The sequence below is a fragment of the Zerene cesonia genome, chromosome 7, assembly GCF_012273895.1.
Source record: "Zerene cesonia ecotype Mississippi chromosome 7, Zerene_cesonia_1.1, whole genome shotgun sequence".
Lineage (NCBI taxonomy): Eukaryota > Metazoa > Arthropoda > Insecta > Lepidoptera > Pieridae > Zerene > Zerene cesonia.
In genome coordinates, this window is record NC_052108.1 from 6,143,188 (window position 1) to 6,164,815 (window position 21,628).

Consider the following 21,628-nt stretch of genomic DNA (forward strand, 5'->3'; position numbering starts at 1 on the left):
CACGGGTAAATCGTTGAAACCATTGCATTGAAACATCAAAATTCAAACTCCTATATGCTAGTTATTTTAATAAGACACGTATCGAACAGGGGGACTACATGAACAAAAATTGTATTTTCACTGCGTTAAGAGCTGGATGTTAACACATCCACAGCATAAAAAAATGATGCACGCACGTTACCCACAATTATATGAACAGTCAGCCGGCTTACGCAGGGCGCTCTGTCGGTACATAGGGTCACACGCATATATGCGCATGCACATGTATTAAAATATATTTATTGTATTAAAAAAACACTGTTAAATTACCATGTTGCTTGAAGAGCAATTTCACAAGAAAAATGAATGATTGTCCACATGACCATAGCGGAATCGTTAAAATAAAGTTAATAGTTCTTCTATCTTTTTGATTATTTTCTATAGCATTATGTTTTCAACATACTATCAAATTATTATATACCCTGAAAATGTATCATAGACAATTTACTATTTGTTATTCTGCCACTGCAGTAGATACTTTGATGTTGTATTCGTACGTAGATTCGTGGAGAATATTCTATTTTTAACTCATGTACTCCTCATAAATAACTTGCAAACAACTACATTATATTCCTACTTCTATATCATACAACTTTTAATGCATATTATTGTTGCATAGCCAGAAGTTTAACCACAAACAGGGTAGATCAATTTCCTTATCTTTATCGTGTCGTAAATTTATCTACCAAGTGGAAGTCACTGTGAAGTTTGTCTTGACTTTTTGTTTACGGAAGACCAAGTTTACTTGGACCATTAAATTTTATTGAAACTGAAATTTGTATAAAACTTAACTTGCAGTAGTAAGTCATTATTGTTTATTATTAGTAAGTTGTCACAGGCGCGATAATATAATGTGATATTTTATAAAATTCGTTCTTTTCATACATATATTACGTTTGTTTATATGTCAAAATATATATAAAAGCCAATGTGTTTTGATGCTTGATGCGTTATGACTACACTAAATGGAAAATAATCGTAATTTTCTACGTTGTAAACAATTATCTTACCTTGTAAATCTGTCTAGGCTTCCAATTGGACTATAAAGCAAAGAAAAGGTTGCATGAAATTCAAAAACAGTGTTAATTAATTTTAATAAGTTACATTATTGCCATGTCCCATTTCTTGGCTTTAGTACGTGTTTATTGAGATAAACGATATGTTATGCATGAATGGACGAAAAATATATTTTAAAAAGCTTCCACAACAAATTTACGAACAGATAGTATCCAATGTAAATAAACGGGTTTAACACCCATTCCGTAAAACGGAACTTACTTCAAAGTTATTGTAATCAGAGGAACCGGGGTTGCCAGGAGGGCCTGGTGGCCCCGGACTTCCAGGCCTTCCATCGACACCTGGCTCTCCCTTCTGACCAGGCTGGCCTTCCGGACCGCGAATACCATCATCGCCACGATCGCCCTTTTCACCTCTCGGACCCATAGGTCCACGTTCGCCGGCAGGGCCCATTTGTCCCTATATTATATATTAGAATACTTAAATGTGAAAAATTTAAAGAAAATGCCATGCCAAAATCATCATCGGTTCATTCGAACCTGTGTTTTGTGCCTATGGGAAGGAGATTTTTCACTTCGTTAAAACTTTCGTTATTCGTATATATACACTTCGTTATCTTAAGACACAAAAATCATACATCTACAGTTACAGAAGGGCAAGCCGCAAACAAACTTTCGAATTTTTGTAAGGATTTAATGCTGTGAAACTTTAAACTTAAAATAATTTTATGATGCCTAATGTATTTTTGAAATGATGACGTCCACCTTTTGAGCATTCTTAATTCCACTTGGACATATGCCTTTTTGCCGAAAAGAATTTAATTAAATTACATCATTAGTAGAGGGACGGTAATATTTGGAACGATAATATCTGGTATACTCACAGGTATCCCTGGAGGGCCCGTTCGTCCATCAGCTCCAATCAAACCCGGGGGCCCTGGTGGCCCCTGTAGTTCGGGAGCTGATTCCAACAGAGCCAGTATAGTGCTTGAATTACAACCACATTGTCCGAGCGATACGTAGTTCTCGCCGAAGATTTGCTGCGAAAAAACATGTATCAGAGAATTATATGTTCATATGTAATATTTTACGAAAACAACGATATTCTATAGGCTTAACAATTTAAAGAAGAAAGACTTAGTATCAAAGATTGGTAATTTGCTCATTTAATTTTATCATTTCATACTCGTTAAATGAAGCCTAACATACGTTATAACTTTATGGAAAAACGCTTGTATTTTCTGATATATACATAGTTTTATATATACCAACCTTCACGCTTGTAACCTACGCACATCCAAATGAATTGCATGAAAAGATAAATATTATTAAAAAATATAAAATCATCCCAATAAACAATGGAATGTGAAAAATTATGTACACGCCGAGCATGAAGAATATAATAAGGAAAACGTAAAAAAACGCTTACGTCGTCTCCAGAACCCGATGATTCAGCAATAGTTGTAGCGCCTGGAGTCCCTGGAGCCCCTGGTGGGCCTGGGGGTCCTGGAGGGCCACGAATAGATTCCCCTGGAGGACCCTGCACATACAATAATAACTTTCAAATGACAAAATAAACAATAATTAATCTAATAAATCAGGTATTTGCCTCTTAAATTTAGCGTTAATATTACCAGTTAACTCAGTATAAGTAGTATTAGATAATTGTATTGAAATAGACTAGGTTAACTGCCAATTTTGCAATCTCTTGCTTCATCAATTCCGCCAATATTACCGCGTATCGCACGCGAATGCCTGATGCTACAATCAACATAGAGTGTTAAGTGTTTGCTAATAGCTCTACATCATTGTTTAATCCCGATATACGGTTGTTTACACTGGACGATACCACTAAATTTAATTCCTCATCATATAGGCAAGTTTTACGTATAAAAATACTGTATAGTACGCTTGGAAAACAAGCCTCGCTGGATTTAAAAAGAAAGTTACGATCGTTCGTGTCTCCACGTTGAAATCGATAAGAAAACTAGTTTAAAGTGCTTCTGTACCACATCGCATCGGGTTACCATTTCCGTTAGCACTTTGGAGCTGGGAAGAAATAATTTTCAAGCCTTAATTTTAAATATTTTATCGGCGATACCGTTGTATTATAATTAATTGAAATTTAAAGTTTTAGTATTATCTTAGGTACATTACCGATTTTTTGACTAAGACAAACGTATATATAGATAGATAAAACTAATAATATCGTGTCGAATGTTCTAAACGCAACGTTGAGGGTGTAACATCAATAAATCCTAAAACAAATCACTTGGATTCCGTTTGCGGTATCCGTGAATTTAACGATTAAATTTTGATTAATATTTATCTGTTTATCATTCTTATGTGAATGTTTGAGGTTAATTTTACACAGGCAACAGAAAATACAGTTAAGTAAATGTAGTATACAATCAATGAATTTTTAATAATTACTATAAACAGGTTAAAATAAACGTTTTTCTTTAAAGTGCAGTCTTTTATTATATTCATCGAAACAAAATATTTTGGAGAAAAAAATGGTAAAGAAACACAATCTTGCCCTTGGTCCCCTCTCTCCTTTTTCGCCTCTTAATATCGGTGGGTAGCCTGAAAACAAAAAAGAAATGAATCGAATTTAAATTCATCTCCTTCATATAAAACTTATCATAATAATATTTTACCTTCCTTACACTCAAAGAGACTAAACAGATATGAATAAAATTAACATAAAGATAGATTATACTTAGTTTATTTTTGCACATAGGGTTATTTGTATTCGAGTATGGATATCACGGGTAGGTAGAAATCGTAAGGCGAGGGATAATTTCTTATCTGCCAAGTCGAACGAAAAAGTGGCACAGACTTTCCGTTCTTTTGTTGGACCAATTCGTACCATTTTAAAACATAAAACATAATTTGTATAAGATATTGATATGGTATCTGTGGAATGTTGTTAGGTAATCTTATCTCGTAACAACTTAAGACAGAAGGTTCCTATAAATAGCGACTGAATAAATTAATATCTGACTTGGTATTAGGTACATGTTACAACTTTTTACAGTAGAAGAACTTTGTTGCGAGACTTCTTTTTTTAAATTACTTTTTTTGAGAAGATCTATTTTCATACAGAAAACAGTACCTGGTAATATAGAGTGAGATAATAATATAAATGAATCCATGTTCACGTTTGGGCTTTGACATAGCATTTGTATTTGCCTAGATATATTATTATTCATACAAATCGTTTTGTACATATTAAAGAAACTGTTCAAATCATAATAAATTCGGCAGAAAACTTCGTGAACCCTATTAAAATAGCATAAAACAACATATCCATTGTTATGAGATTAGTGAGACTAATACAACATCTAAATATATACTGTTTACGCAATCAGTGTTTCTATAATCCCACTTTCAATATTTAAACTCCTTACTAGCTTCCTTACTACATATACTTGAACTAAATTTCACATACGATCCCTTAGCTTCCATTACCCCAACTATAAGTAAGTAAACATTTTAGTACGCGCTTCCAAGTTCTACATGAGTTGATAAGTCACCCGCAGTAATTGCGTATCGTTTAAAACAAACAGTCATTAATCCAAACAAACATGGGAACCGCACGTTCGTAACACCTAAAGAGATATTGTACTTCCCTATGAGTCTTGTACTATGGGATTAAATAAACTTTCAATTATCTATGTTACTTTGTGACCGGGGATGTTTGCATCGTGGATATAAATAGAAGAGGCCACCATGATATCGATTTCCGATCATTGTGAATGCTGTTCATTCAATTTGCGACCTTTATATCATTTTGTACGTGTTTTCAGATCGCAATTACCCCATATATATTTAAAGTTATTTAAACTAAATGGATAATGGATGATAATGATAATAATAATATAACATACAACACGGCTTCGTCCGTGGTTGCTACATATATAGCCTATTAATAGAACTCAGGGTTCAGGTGCATATTAAAGGGTAAAAGAAGAAAAAAGTATCCGAAATTCGATCTAGTCATTTATGGTAACAGCGCGTTCAAACAATTAAATTCTTCAGAGTTATATTACGAGCACATTAATCATAGAAATAATTTTCTTTTGACATACGAGTAGAAACCAACACATCATTTCGTAAATTAATCAATTTTTCTTTTAACAACATTAACATAGGTCTTCATACAAACTCAGTAAAACTCTTAAAGTCATTGCCGTGTGTACAATTACCATTTAGACCTGGGGGCGGCGGCGGAAATGGCGGCATGGTCCCGTACCGCCCTGACCCCTCCACGTCCCCCTCTTCTTGGTCCACCTGTGAAACAATTAATTACATAGAATGCATGTTTAAATACATCTGCTACCATAATTAAGCGGCTTACTCAGTCTGTTTATCTTCTAAAGCGTTCGCGCAAGTTGCTCAGATTTTTTTGCACGATTTCAAAATGCTTTGCTTTCGTTTGTTATTCGTTTTATTTGAGTTTGAAATTGTGAATTAGACACAGTGTGCGAGACGGTCACACGAAGCAGTGAATTTGTGCGTAAACAGAAACGGTTTTCAGTTGTTGATACAGTTTATTTTTGTTTTTTGAAGCAGAATTTGAAGCGTATAATATGATTAACGAATTGATTTATGATAATCGTTTAATTTAAGTCCCATACAACTTTATCAATGTTTTTTTTTATGAAAGTGCTTTAAATGTCACTATTACCATTAAGAATCTATCGTTTTTATTCATTTTGTATTTTAGTAAGAAAAAAATAAGACACCAACAGAAGATTCGAGTAGTACCTAATTAAACAAATAACTAAAATAGCTTAAACTCGTAAGCATGTGTTTAATTTCATCTCGAAGTCGAATAAATACAATTTAATTAATATTAATTTCCTATTTCAAATGAAGGTTCTCGGAAATTTGTTGTTATTATACATACGTAATGAAATTTGTTTTCTGTATGAGCTCTTATTATTTCAGTTGTTTAAAGCATAACGTTTATATTTCTGCCGAGGAAATACTTTTACATTAAATGTATTTTGTTTATATTAAACGTAAAATGGAAGTTAATAAACATACTTTAATGGCGAAATAAAGGGATACATTTTTTTTTCACATCAACTCGAAAAGTTATTGTTATCTATCAATAATCTAATCAGTCTATCAATAATCTAGTCAGTCCCAGCCAGGTTTTAGGCACGATGGAAATATCGCTATTAAAATCAATCATTCTCAATTTTATAATTTTTCCCTAAAAAATCTGTTGAAATACAACACTAACGTAACATAATCATATATACGACCACTGTGGACCTATTAGAACATGGCGACTAACGAAAATCAAACAATTGTTGTATGGGACACACATAGCTACCCCTTATTTCTCTAGCGGATCCAGATAAGAGCGATAAGCGATATAGATTATATTCGCACATATAATTGCGAATTTACACGTGGTTTTGAATTTACAACGATTTATTGGATTTTGCGGTATTGTCAGAGTTAAGATTAAGCTAAATTAAAAAACATTGTGTGGTTTATACATAAAAAGATAGGAGATTTGATTTGCGTAGATTAAGTTTTAATTATTTTTCCGTATTCCTATAGTCTTCACCTTCATCAATCACATTTTTTAAAATATATTATTATAACTCCACGCTCCGGCTAATTAACTATAGCAATTGTATTTACAACCAACTCCAAACATAGTATTCAATCATAAACAAAAATATTCACGGGAATTATTATCAATATGTCCGAAGCTTTAACGATAGCAAGCCAGTGCCCGGCAAAATGTTTGCATAACGATTTATTTGTTTACATTTAGCAGTAAAGTAAATATCGCTGTGCGTCGGGAATTATTTTGAGGTTTCAGAAGGAATATTTGCATATAAATATTATAGCTTTAAATGAACGATAACGTATTTGCGTGTTTGCTATAACCGATGATGTGATCGTTGATAAGCTTCGTTGTAATGTTCGTTTAATATTCAGTACGTACCTGTAAGGTCTTCGCATTTCTAATATTATTAGGAATGATAAGGATTCTAAATTGGGCAAAGAAGTACCGAACAGTTGGTTAGTAATAAATGTATACTTTAAACACATATCATTAAATACAGAAATTCTTAATTGTACGATATTGTTCAATTGCAAAACAAGACAAGAAGCTACGCGGTCAATGACTTGAATAATATGAATGCCTAAAGCTTATCTTTAGAATGAGGTTTATCTTAAACAATCTACTCGTTCACTGGTATGTCAGTCTTTATTGTTATTTAACGAACAAACGCGCCGATGCAGTATAATGTTATCTCTTAAATAATGATGAAGGCAGTAGGTCTTAATCATTAATATACGTTTTATTTTCGTTTAATTAAAATGTTTTAATTTAAGCTTTTTTTTTTTAATTTCACTGAGAACTAATTAGGTTAAATATCATAATCAACCAACATTGTAAAGGCCTATCACATGCAGATTATTTATTGAATCTCGTTTAATGAAATTGGCCATAAAAAAGATTTATTTAAGATGGTATTTGACATAATATTTGTATTTTTGTTAGTGCAGCAAAGATTATATTTAAGAGTGTAATTATTGCACTACATGTAATGTTAGTAAACAATATTAACCTTATTCGAGATTTTATGAAAAAAAAAAGTTTTTGTTTAAAAACGAAACGAAAAAAACAAACTGAACTGTAGAATAAGGTCAATATTAAAACATAAAAAAAACAAAAAAGAAAAGTAAAATGTAATAGTCACCAAATAATTGTCTATATAAATCTCGTCTCCTCCACTGCCATTACCTATTTCCTGTTAAAATTATACAAACGCTTTAGGTTTAAAAATAATAATAAGAATAGATGAAAAAGATAACAACAGAAATTGAGAAATTATAAGAATAAGGCTCTATTATCTAAAAGCTTGTAAATTTACATTGTTGAATATTATACTAGAGAAATTCTTTTCAATGCAATTATATTACAACAGGACATCAATATATTTTTTGTACATTATTTCTACCAGTCTTTTATCCTTTCCGAAGCACTTTGCAACGAGTGTGGATACTGTCAGGCTGTCAGATTCATGTAACGTATTTAACGTCTAGAAATTCTCAACGAATTTCCAAAATAAAGCAAGGTCTATAAAATGTTATCAATATAAAACTTACCTCAAACGTATTCACGCATTGTATTTCAGCTTGCGATGGTGAACCAAATAGCTTCAGCTCTTGAAAAGCACCCTGTAGTATAATTATTGTTAACACACGTTTCCACACAGGTTTCATATCGGCTGACAAGTTATCGCAATGGGTTAATTTCCCATTGAATACGTAACGCGTAAAACATGTAATTAGTACCTTAAACTGTTCGAAAATTACGCAATACTATAATGATATGATCGAATTTCAGAATTCAAATTTCGAACTCATAACCGAATGGATGTATGACACGTGTTGTAAAGTACTAACATAACAACCGCAAACGGTAAAGATGCGTGCGCTAAACCGTGTCAATCAAGGCGTGAGCTACGTTACACTAATTTTAAAACGAACAAACGCAAGAGACGCCTTAACAGTCAGATTACATTGCCCCCTGGAATCCCTGTAAGAACTCAGTGAAGAATTGGTAATCACGGGTCAATTTAAAATGGACGTGCAATTCCCTGAATGCGATTGCCGTCATAAATCAGAATTGATACCATTACGATCGCGCGACTTGAATTGTAATGCAAATTTGTGATCTTATGCGACGTAAAATGTTTTACCATATTGATTCAATATTTGATTTAATGAGGTTTAATTAAGGGCCCAGATATTTGAGCAAAATTAAACGATGTCTCACTGAAAATATAATGAAAAGTAATTAAAAACTTACCTTCATGTCGAATCGTCGAATTCTATTCTGATCCAACAATTTTAATATGAAAGTCTCGAGTATTTTTTACTGTTGCTATGAATTTAAAATATGTATGAACCTGCAGAGAATTTGCGTTAGTTTTAGAGCTTCAAAGTTTTAATTACACATAGTACCTATAGCGTGTTAAAAATACAATAAAAGCATAATAAAAATTGGCAAATACCACGTACTCGGCGAACCAGTTCACCAGTTTAATTCAAGTCGTGAATTTTTGAACTAATCAACTTCATACAAAAGGTTATACCTAGCCCGAAACAATTTTTTGATTTCGGATTTTAATTAAAAAATACGTCGAGGTATACAGCCCATTTTCGTGACGTCAAAGGCACAGAGTAAATAATATTTCGTGGTCAGATGTGGGATACACTGGGACAAAACGTTTTAAGTTTTAACGAGTTTGTTGCGATATTTGGTTGGGAAGACTAATTGAATTTTTGAAATCAATCTCTATCAAATTCCACCTTTAAAATTGTTTTTACTTCTATGACTTATTAATGTATACAATGTCAATGACAAAAAAGAATGTTTTTTTTAATCTATAAAAACTCTCAAATTATTATTCTACAAAAAGTAATGTACCTATTAATGCGAAAGGTTTATTCATTAATCAATACCGATAATTCTTCTAAACGTGTAGTCCCATTACATTAGAGCTAAAAGCATATATTACCGGCCTATTGTTGAACTATTAGACCAACAATAGTATTTAGTATGATATATCGCGTGTTTCCCCTATTGTATCGGTTTATATGACATTAATTGTAGTAGAATGGTGAATTGCACATATAACCAATACATACAATATACAGATACAATACATGGTACGATATAGTCAATATCGTGCTTATTCGACATACAAGAGTGCAAATCAAACTATCATTTACTATATTAGACTTCTTCTAGAAGCACTTTTGTTCGTCATAATGTTTTAACATTTACCACCAGTTCGGAAAGTAGATTCTACAGAGAAGTGTCAGCAAGAAACTGTGTAGATGCTCTTAAATTATGTTAATTTACCATTTTAATTCTAGTTATGTAATTTATACTTAACAATGATGCCAAAGAATTGTCCTGTGGTTCTTAAACGACAACATTCCATGGATTTTCATTTCAATAAATTAATACTATAGCTATAGTTTTTAAAACACGATCGAAAATATTCATAATATTTGTTAATAAAAAAATTAATTAATCTTGTGAATCACTGTTGCTTCGTTAAAAAATCTGAAATGAAAGATTTTACAAAAACTTAACAGTTCTAATATAAATCGAATAGTTTATAAATATATATTAGAAGTAGATATAACATAGTTTCTATGATACTCGAAAAGTCATTAGCTTCACATGCGTTCCGATCCTATGGGATTTCTTTCAGGTTATGAAAAGCAAGAAATTGCCTCACGTATTCGCGTGTAGGTAAACATTGAATAGGTTAGATGTTGTTTTATTTCGCTTTAATGAAAAGATACGAAAGGCTTAGTGTCTTCGACTTGTAAAAGGTTGGGAATGTTGTGAATGTATAGAATAACTAGACGCTCGTCCTGGCTTCGCTCAGATATCAAGATTCCTATTTTAACCCAAGGGAGCATTCAATCGGCATAAAAAGTATTCTATCACCCAAGTCAGCTCATACTCTGTCTATATACAGAATTTCATCAAAATCCGTTCAGTAGCTTCAGCGTGATTGACGGACAAACATCCAAATAGTAGTATGAAGTATGATAGTATGATAACTCCCAAAATTAAAAATAATGTTCGTAGGTATTTTTTATAAAATACGTACGCATCCGTTCTAGGGGTACCCTTTGTAATAAAGACAATAAAGTTTTTAATTAATTTTACGTTCACTCGAAGCAAGCTTGTAAAAAAGAACCTTTATTAATTAAATACTATGTTATATTATAAGGTTTCATATTTGAGTATTTTCAGAAATCATTTTGTCATATATTAATAGTACGGAGTTTTTTCACGTAATGCAATATCGCAATTGAATGAATTATAAAGGAATAATTCGAAATGGGAGCAAATACAAGGCTAAGTTAGGTCGCGAAGATTAAGAGCTACCATCCATTCCGGGCCATTTCAGAAAACATACGAATGCCATTAATTTTATAGGTCACAAGATTTCCACTAGCGCACCATCACGTAACCACCGACCACTGTATCAAGACCCCTTCCTTTATTCTCGTGTGTAATTTTCCTTGGGCACATTTAAAGTATCTAACATTATGAAGGGTCTTTTTAAATTGGTTGAGTTATATTAACGTTTTACTTCGCTAGGAGTGAGGTCTTCTCAAAAGGCTTCTTTTATTTGTTTGATTAAAGCTACATTTTATGAGGGCCCCTTTACATTTGCAGGATTTACAGTATGAGTGATATGGATGATAATGATAATGATGGTTTAATGTCTGTAATTTGTATGTTTATTATGAAGTTTTAAAAATAAATTATCAATAACGAGTATTTATGGAAAACATTCAAAGGTATGAAACAATAATTCATTCAACATTCGTAGATATAAGTCAATCTATATACATAAAAAAGAATCTCAAACGTGTTGCTAAGCGAAAAGCTCCGACCAATTCGGCTATTTCATTTTAAATATTTTTGTTAAGGCACAAAAACAAACCACTGAAGCCGGGCGAACGGCTAGGTATGAATATTCATCATCATCATCAGCCCATATATGTTGCCACTGCTGGGACGCAGGCCGCCTATGAGGGTTTAGGCCATAATCCACTACACTGGCCAAGTGCGTGTTGGCAGATGTCACATGTCGTCGAATTTTAGATTCTCAGACATGCCGGTTTCCTCATTATGTTTTCCTTCACCAATTCGAGCATTGGTGATGTTATCCACACGTGCAGATAAATTGAAAAATCAATTTATTTCCTGCACGCTCGCCTGATCTCGAAACTCACCACTGAGTCACCACTGCTATCTATGAATATTAGTCTGGTAAAAAATAAAACGTTTAAACGCCTTACCTTAATGTTTATGCTTCGAATATTTAGTTCCTAGAAATCCTACTAGACGTAAATTATCTTTATTCTTATGTCATTTTTCAATGTCATAGCGTTTATTTAGCCCAGATGCTAAGATGACGGGATTTTAATTGCTAGTTTGTGTGTAGTATCGTAGCTCCCGCATGGATGAGCCGATTTTAATGTATGTTACGTTTTGTTTGATAAAAATCAGTTTTGACATTAGCCATCGCTACAAAACGGTGTCTTCTAAAATTGAAAAAAAGTCTTCTTAGTTTTTTTTTTAAAGGTACGATATGAAAAAAACCGGTAATAAGTTTTGAATATTGTTCTACAATATGTATTATGTATGGTCAACACATTAACATAATTTTTACTACAATATGTACTTACTCTGTCAACTATCCGTGGTACTGATTTCAACTGACTGTATTTCTCAGCTGTCCCAGCTTTATTATGTTCCGCTCCATCCAAAACTCCTATAGTAGATATCACAGCAATTCCAACACCCAATAGTATCAGAAATGCAAATGAACACATGCACATTTTAGTTTTGTTCGATATTACCATAGCCATTTTGAAGTTACAGTTAAATTCAGTTTCAGAGATACTATAGAGTCATAGTTCATATTTCACTCAGTCATAGTTCTTTGGTTCAAGCATAGATAAAATAATACTAGTGGTATTAATCCTATCAAGTTTTTTTTGGGCTTAGCAAATCTGATTTACATTTTCATAGAGTATGCTTTATCGCCAAATATTGTTTAGTTAATGTTAACACTGCAATTTAAACTAATAATGGTGCCCATTATACAGAATTATCTGTTTAACATTGTTTTTCAATTATTACGATTGAACTATTGTGTTGTGTTCTTTATATATTATATTTTTTGTGTTGCATATATCTTCGAATGTATCTAAAAATAGTTTCGAAGTATGATACCATTTATTTAGGTTGTTATAAGATTGTTCATAAAAATGTATAAATCAATAGCGCCTGAGAAAAATAAAATGCAATATTGAACAAATGAATTTCACGTGGCGTAGGTGCCAGGAGCTATAGAATCTTCTGCTCCCACACAAACTTACAATAAAATATTTATTACTCACGTAAAGTACATACACGTGTATTGTATTATTTTATAAAGGTTTGGAAGTAATGCGATGTTAATAATCATTAGAGCTATTCTACGAACCTACGTAAGTTTTATAAGCGCTCCGGAAAACAATATTAATTTAGACTGATTTCATATAATATATGCATATTTTGTTAAAAATAATAAGATGAATATTCAATTCTGTTATAAGTGGTTAAAGTTAGTTAACTGTTTAGGTAATTTTAAGCATTAGAATCCAATTATAATATTCACATGTTTATGGCGTATTTAATTCAAAACTAATATTTACTACAAATGTATGACGTTTCGTACTTTATGCCTTAATGAAAAATCTGTTAATTTTTTACGAAAAACGACGAGAGAAGAGAGAAACAAAAGAATATCGATAATTAAACAAAATTAACTTTTCAACTGGCCCACAACAATAATACAAGTTCTATTGAACAAATATAATGGTACTTAACTGAAATTTTAAAGTTATGAAGTCTAGACAGGTTGCGCACCTATTGCCAAGCGTACTTTAAAACTTAAAGTTGTTCTAAGTCGTTAGCTTGCAAGTTCTGTCGAGATTATTCAATTTAATTGAACATGAGTTGAAACTTTTTAAAGCTTATCTGTGAATGCTAATTATTAATTTTGCGATTTTTTTACTTTTATCAGATGCTTGTATAACTTTTGGGAGTAATGTAGAATGTATGACGATGAATGATCTACATACGAAGATTTTATCTTTCATTTTCAACCAACTTCATAAAAGGAGGAGTTTATCAATTCGAATGTCTTATTTGTGTTTGTTATCTCATAGCTTTATACTAGGTGAATCGATTTTTATGATTCGTTTTCTGTGTTAAAGCTGGTGCTTGCCACAATATAATCCCATTAAAATCTGCCTCGTCGCCAACAGTACGTAAAATTTATTGAACAGAAACTGATTTACCCTCAACCATAATAATTAATTTGTAACTTCTTCTTTAATACCGTTATTACAATAAAAAGACGTCCCTCAAGTAATTCTACGCATTCAATAAGAGCCTACACATTTCTCATACCAATCGCAATGTCCCTACCGTTGCACTTGCTTACGGGCTGTGGTGGTGTCTAGTGGTGATCACCTAACATCAAGTGTACCTGTTCATTTGCTTACTGTAGTGAAATAAACGAGTTTGACTTATATCATAAATCTATTTGTTGAAAATGATCTACGAAGCTTTTAATACATATCTCGTTGAATAGAATTGCTTTGAGTGCTTTGTACCAGACAACTGAACAGACAATAAGTATCTTGGCAATACTTGAGAGTTAGACGTAGTGCATCTGAACATTTATAACATTTTCCATACACTACACGCACTGCACTATATGAGGCGATATTATAATACACCCAATAAAAAGGATGTTAAATCCTGAAAATTACGATAGGTACAAACGTTTTTTCCCAATTTTTCAATGGCGAACACATTGATTAATTTAATTTTTCTTTTTTAAATATCATCTATACAGATAATGGAGATTATTTTATAAAGATATTTTACAATTTCTTTGGCCTTTGTATATTGTCTATAGATGCAATTGAATGATTAAAGAGTGGCAGAACAGTAGTAGATCTAAAGCAGCAAATAGATATTGAATGTAAACATAAAAAAGTATTGAATAAAATGATTGAGAGAATGTATTTTTTCATATTTGCAATCTTTATTTCGATTATAGGATTTTTAACAGTACACCCGTAATTATTTCAATAAAACGATATACATCCAATAATTTGGGTGGTATTTAATGTTTATAGGTATAATATTCCAACCCTCTTTGCAAACATTTTAAATTTCATTATGTACTCAGCCAGTCAGTTCAAGGCTATTATTGGCTCTTATTATTTGTCGACGCTTTATTGAAAGCCATTTGTGATTTTATTTTAGCAATATATAATGAACGATACCGACTATATTTTAAACAACGGATATTTTGAGAAACTTGCTATACAGTAATTGGTTGTTTTGAATCGACTTTAGAAGCCATTTTGCATGTTAAAGAAAATTAAGTATGTCGTTTCGTAGTAGAAATTTATAGGTAGGTACGTATAAAATATTAGTGCCCACGCGTGTGAGGGTAGTAATTGTATGTGAAAATTTTACGCGATGTTATGTTATCTACATGCATAGAATTTATTATCTCTTTGATATTATTTGTTAAAAGCAACAAATACAAATTAAACTATTTAACATGTTAAATATGTGATATTATTTTATTTATCCTTTTGTTTATAAAGAAAATTATGAACAACGGGAAATTTAAGATTAAATTGTCAATGTTTCGTTGAAGTTTACAGTTGATCTATAGTTTACAATCTTACGATAACTAACGCAATTCATAATGACACACTGTATGGAACAAAACTAAATCCATTATTATTTCCATGGACAATAAAACATGCTTCACGTTTGCCACTGATATGAGAACTAAATTCTATTTTGTAACATAACTGAAATAAACTAATAGTTTAATCCGCGATGCGTACGCATATTAAAAATACGCGCGTTTCGGCACAACGCTACGCTTGCTAAGTCAGAACTAAAATCTGGCAACATCAGCTGTTACGAAGTCGATATCTTGGCGACGACTTGTCTGTGATGCTGACCCCGATCTAGAAGCCCATATAACTCCAAGGAACGGAGTTTACTTATTAAAGGAACGGGATAACGTTATATAGTTGTTTAAAATATAACTATATCGGAGCGACGGCGAATAACGCTCGTGATTTTGTTAACTTTAGTGCTTAACATGTTTATTTGCATCTTGACATGTTAAAAACACACACGTGTCAATTCTAAGGAAAAACTAAAGCAAAGCTTGTCGGTAAGCAGCGCCCTATCTTTTATATACGTATTTATAGATTACTATATATATATATATATATATATATATATAATGTTGGAATTTTAAGAGACTACCTATTTCTGTTGCAGCTATAACAGCAAACAATAAAAAATATTAGTTAAACAACGATTGGCACGGTCATTAATTGGATGGGTCACAATTTACTAAATTACATTTTATCAGTTGCTCTTTAACCTATTTGTGCGGATGGGTAGGGCCTTTAGTGTTGTGAGCTCCACACACTTAACCGATTTATTGTAGATTACTAAGAGTATAAAAAATTCATTATGTTATTGCCATCAAGAGGAATTTCCTATATTCAAAAACTACCCTTTATTGCATTCTACAATTTGTATGTCAACCATGTCTTACATATCGTTAAGCCAATGCGTAAGTGAAATTCAAATGTTTGGCACGCGCACAAGAAAGGTTCACAAATGCTGCTAAAGTCGATTTAATGGCGTCACCTAGACTGGAAACCGACCTCGTTATCTGAAGCATAGAAGTACGCTACGAATAAATGTTTTCGTAAGTTACGTAATTTAGATAAAACTTATTGAAATTAAATGTTATATAATTTATGGTAAGGGATACTATTAACTGAATAATACAAAAAAATAAGACAATGCATTTATAATGAAACAAATCAGTAACCAGAACATTTCTGTAGCGTTTTATTGGAATATATATACATTGTACCAGGAGAAATAAATTCGTGAATATATAAATTAACGTCGATATAGGATTTTTCTGGAAATAAATAGTTGACGAAATATACATATAGCCGCGGGCGGAAAGCTACCTATAACATTAACTCTATTTAAGTGAAGTCCCGTGTCCCCTAGTGGGGTATGGGGCAGAAGATGTACATCTGTTTCACTGATCGATTTTCTTTACGGACAAGTAGGTGATCAGCCTTCTGTGTCCTGCCAGACCGAGACATTTTTTTTTGTGCATCCCCACCGGGAATTGAACCCAGGTCCCCTCGGTTCTACGCTCACGCGTTAACCACTGTACCAAGGAGGCGGTCTACTTACTATTTCACAAATAGTATTATAGTTTTATCAATTAATGCGTGTCTGTTACTAAATTATACAAAAAAGCTGTGTAGCATAGATATAGACTGTAGTCCAAAGGCTAGGCTTGTTTTTTGTTATACAATATTAAAAATAACTCAAGTCGTAATAATTATATTGTATAAAATATTTGGTTAGATAACTATTTAATCTTTGGAGGAAAACATTTAAGTCCATAAGCACACGTGCCTTACCTGGGCTAACATTCCTACAAAACTATGCGTATATTTCGGACGAGGGTCTTCAAAGAGATTACTGGGAAGGTTATAAACATTACATCATATATTTTGGTATTTATTCCTGCTGCCTGTGTCACTCACATCAGAGACATCAAGCGATTTAGTTGAAAAATAACGGAGAAAATAGATTTTTTCTTTTTAATATATTAACGATGTTAAGCTATATGAATGTATGTTTTTTTCCATTTAAATACCAATAATATAATATTTTATAATTAAAATGTTATGTAGTAGATATGGCTCTGTATTTATTTCATTAAGTAATTCGCATTATAATTATCCTTATTAATTGTGTGGCAGATTATGTTTAGAGTTAAAAAATAACTTACACTTAAACATATTTGCATCATGTGTGTGGAAAACAATTTTTAAAGTTTCTGAGTTAATTTTGGATTATACAATATACATCTATTATAAGAAATTTTTTCAATGGGTAGGATAGGTGAAAATTTAACACTTGATCTCTCGCGTCACACATCTACAAGGCGCGTGCGATTCGCGCCTAAATCTAAGTCAATGTCATGGTGACAGCTGTCATTAATGTTGCCAGTTAGAAATTTAATCTAACGTGCGCGCGGAGCAAGCGACGGATCTAGACTGAAATGAAGATGTAGTCCACTTCCCACGCTAAACATTTAACCAAATATTCAAGTTAATTTTAACAAAGCAGAAGCATTAAGTAATTTGATTGAGCGGCTAAAGAAAATAATTTATAATTTATCTTAAACACATCCTTATTTTGTTATTTATTATTTATTTTATTAAAATAAAATGTCTATATATAATGAAATAATAATAATCAAATCCTTTCGAATTATTTATACGCCTAAATTATAAACCGATTTCAATAATTCCATCCTACAGAATATGAGCTTCCAATTTATAGTTAAATGTTATAATAAATATAGGACATCGATAAAGTACAAACTAAAATAGAAGCCTGTTGAGTGCTTCTATTTTTTATCAGTCTAAAATAGGATAATAGAAATGAAACCTTAACGTTGATTAAGTTTTGTACAATAATTACAAGTAAAAATTATGGGTTAGATTGGAAGAAATTAAATAAAGCCCCCATTTCCATTCTGCTTTGTCATAATTTTAATGTTTAATGTGTGCAATAAAGAATATTTCATTTTATTTCAAGAATGAATAATAAGATGCATTTTAAATATGGGTATGATATATATGATCATTTTTATATATACATATTTATCTACCTATATAATACCTAGTCGGCAATTACTGCGCTACACCTCCAATCAAAAGAATAGATGAATGAAGTTGCCTAAGAATCGGCAAAATGTTGTCTACAAAACCTAACAAATTTATGGGTTTTACCGAATTTATGTGAAATATTTCCCAACAAACACTGTACCATAACAACATAGTGTTTGTTAAGCTTCCATAACAAAACAAAATGGCAATAAACCACTTTCTAATATTTTATACACAAGAATACTTTAAACTTATGTTGAATAACAGCAATGATTTTTTTTCAGAATCTAATCAAAAGAACACATTGATTTAATTATTTTTCAATGATGTTTAAGAAAATTAAAATCAGTTAACTAACAAGTTTTTAAATTTAGGCTTTAATTTGTTCAGTTACTATTCAACTTCGTAAAATGTGAACTATTGAAAAAAATTAATCGGCTTTGCAGCGCCACGTCATTATATCTCGTAGACGAGAACGTATATAGCTAGAATTACGTCGATCATGACGCGTGTTAAAAAATCTGGACTTAAATCGATGTCAGCAACATTGTGTCTCTCGTATGTCGTATCGCGCAGACGTGCAGGTAAACAAAACATACCCAGAGACGTCTGGTAAATCTTCAAATGAGTTCAAACGCAGAGTTTTCGACACTTCACTCAACCCCCGCACTTCAAATAACATGCCCCACGCAAAGAAAATAAACATCACGGTCATTAGACGTGCACAGCTCGATAACTAGGATTTGCTCCATCATTACATATCTGACAGAATAGACTTACGAATAATGTTGATTTATAAGAAATTTTATTATAATAATAATAATAATAAACTCTTTATTGTACACCAAGAAAAATAATACAAAAGAAACACAGCAACAATAGGATTATTGTACAAAAGGCGGTCTTATCACTAACAAGTGATCTCTACCAGACAACCTGTGATGTAGGAAAATGCTGAGAGAGTGTAATTTTGGAGGTGTAAACAAAGCAAGTATAACTTAAATAATACAAATATAATTATATGATACCAAGAATCCATGTGATTTTCTCGGATGATTAAATTTTTATGAGTCAGTATTGTAAACCCAATTATTGTATATGAATAAACATAATGATAATAAAATCGGTTAGGCTCGATATAACTCTTTCGTTCAGCTTTTCTAATCATTAAGAATACTACGAAGCTGAAGTGTTTGTTTGTTTGAACTCGCTTAACTTAGGAACTACTAGTATTGCATAATATATCATAATTCATAGTGTGTGATCCCCGAGTGCTTTAAAAATAAAATTTAAAAGTGGATAAAAGTATATGTAATTAATTGATTTACAGTATAAATAAAATGAGTATTATTACGAGTAATAAATTCCAATAATTAAAATAAGATTTGAACAAATAACGAGTAGTAAATATTTTTAACTCGGAAGCTAATGGAGAAAATTAGAAAGAATTAACTAGTAGTAGTCATACTTCTAATGTTATAATGTAGTTTTATGTATGCAAAGTAATAAAAATACTTAAAATATTTTATTCGACTACATAATATTTCACTGCAAAGACATTAACAGACATACATAACTTTGATTATAATTGCGTCATACTTTTCATGAAAGTTTCATATGTTTATACTGATAACTATATAGATGCTCATAATTTGTTTATTAAGAAATTATATTGAGTTAAGTTCTTTTTTTAATGCGTAGTTGCTGCCTTAGAGTATTGTAAAAAATTATAGCAAATTGCTTGAAAGCTTTGATTGTCGTTCGCTCCTTTTCTATTCTAAAAATGAAATTTAAATTTTGAACGACACAATTATCGATGAAATAATAAGGAAGCCGAATTTTCAAGTGAACGCAATCATTCGCGTTTGCAATAAACATTTTCGAAACACCTATGTGTCTGAGAGGCTTGCCTCGAGCGCCATCGACCCTCGTTCAATTCCTAGCGCATGCATATTTGAGGACGCAAACATTGTTCGTACCGTATGATATTTCGTAATAACTTCAGATTGCAAGATTACACTGCATTTTGGCAACACATTCCAGAGAAAATCCTGCGATATAATGTGCTACTGGTTAATTATAGAAGAATAATTGACGCTGATTTCAAGCGTGATTTTGTATATTAACCACAATTGGCGACAGAAAGTATATCACTATGTTAGAAGCTTCGATTATGCACTAAGAAATAGTGGGTAGTTAGCTAATTTTAGTGCGTTAATATGGAACTTATAACAACTCCACGCTTTCACACAAAAAATGAGTACTTAACCTCAAAAATGTGTGTACCAATTATAGTATTCGCTTCTTACATAAAAATATACGTCCAAAACACGATACTCTAGAAGTAACAAATTAAATTTCGGCAAGTAATAATTCGTGCATCTAAGCCAAAATGCTAACGAGGTAGAAGTTTCGGAAGTGTTGCGAAGTCGGTTGTTTTTCTTGGCACTGCACGGAAACTCTCGTTTCCAGGTAAAGTTCCTCGAGTGTTTCTGCGAGATTCTATTTGCATATCTTGTTTAGCGGTTTATATCTACGATTGTTGCTATTTTTTTAATTTACGTAGTACTTTTTTTAAGATTGTATATGTTTGACGAATTGTTAATAAATTATGCTTGTTATTTTGTATTTTTTTTTCATTCGAATCAAATCGCTGAGGTTCCGCATTCTTTATTTATTAAACTTTACTGGTAGGTGTTGCATCATCTCTTTAGATCAAGCGAAGTCGCTGCGACTATCACTAACATTATCTATTATGTATTTTATTATTTTGACATAAAATTATGAAGTGAATTTTACTTCGTATAATAATTTTTTTTACCTACTCTGTAACTGAAATGTAATCCCCTGAAGTGATGAAATATCTCTCAGCTCAAATGTAAGTGAAGATTCTAAATACGTAAGGAGTATCTAGGTCATAGAATTTAATAACAGAATGATAAAATTTATGTTAGCGTGGGAAACAATATGTTACGTATATTTTAATCGTAGATTTTTATTATTACATTTTCTCATATTGAAAAAAAAATGTCATTGTCATACACGGAGTATTGGAATACAAATAATCTAGTGTTCGTCGTGGGTGGTCATATTCTTCCGAAATGCCTTGACTGATTTTAACTATTTTCATTAATGTTATAAAAATGGATCTTTATTAAAAAAGTATATTT

The 21,628-nt window shown here is 31.8% G+C and overlaps 1 protein-coding gene across 8 annotated transcripts in view; it reads right to left on the minus strand.

The window, feature by feature from the left end:
* LOC119840645 (collagen alpha-1(XV) chain-like) overlaps window positions 1–21,628 on the minus strand; it is a 116,078-nt gene that overhangs the window by 14,857 nt on the left and 79,593 nt on the right. For 3 of the 8 annotated variants that reach the window (XM_038367336.1, XM_038367332.1, XM_038367331.1), the window contains 9 exons: window positions 8,205–8,276; window positions 7,796–7,846; window positions 5,267–5,351; window positions 3,595–3,641; window positions 2,485–2,595; window positions 2,328–2,342; window positions 1,940–2,095; window positions 1,318–1,515; window positions 1,050–1,079 (listed from right to left, as the gene is read on the minus strand). In XM_038367336.1, coding sequence (XP_038223264.1) covers window positions 1,050–1,079; window positions 1,318–1,515; window positions 1,940–2,095; window positions 2,328–2,342; window positions 2,485–2,595; window positions 3,595–3,641; window positions 5,267–5,351; window positions 7,796–7,846; window positions 8,205–8,276 — 765 coding nt within the window. Of the gene's footprint in view, window positions 1–1,049; window positions 1,080–1,317; window positions 1,516–1,939; window positions 2,096–2,327; window positions 2,343–2,484; window positions 2,596–3,594; window positions 3,642–5,266; window positions 5,352–7,795; window positions 7,847–8,204; window positions 8,562–21,628 lie in introns of those variants that run through there. The other 5 variants (XM_038367338.1, XM_038367337.1, XM_038367335.1 and 2 more) reach the window with 4 other exon arrangements.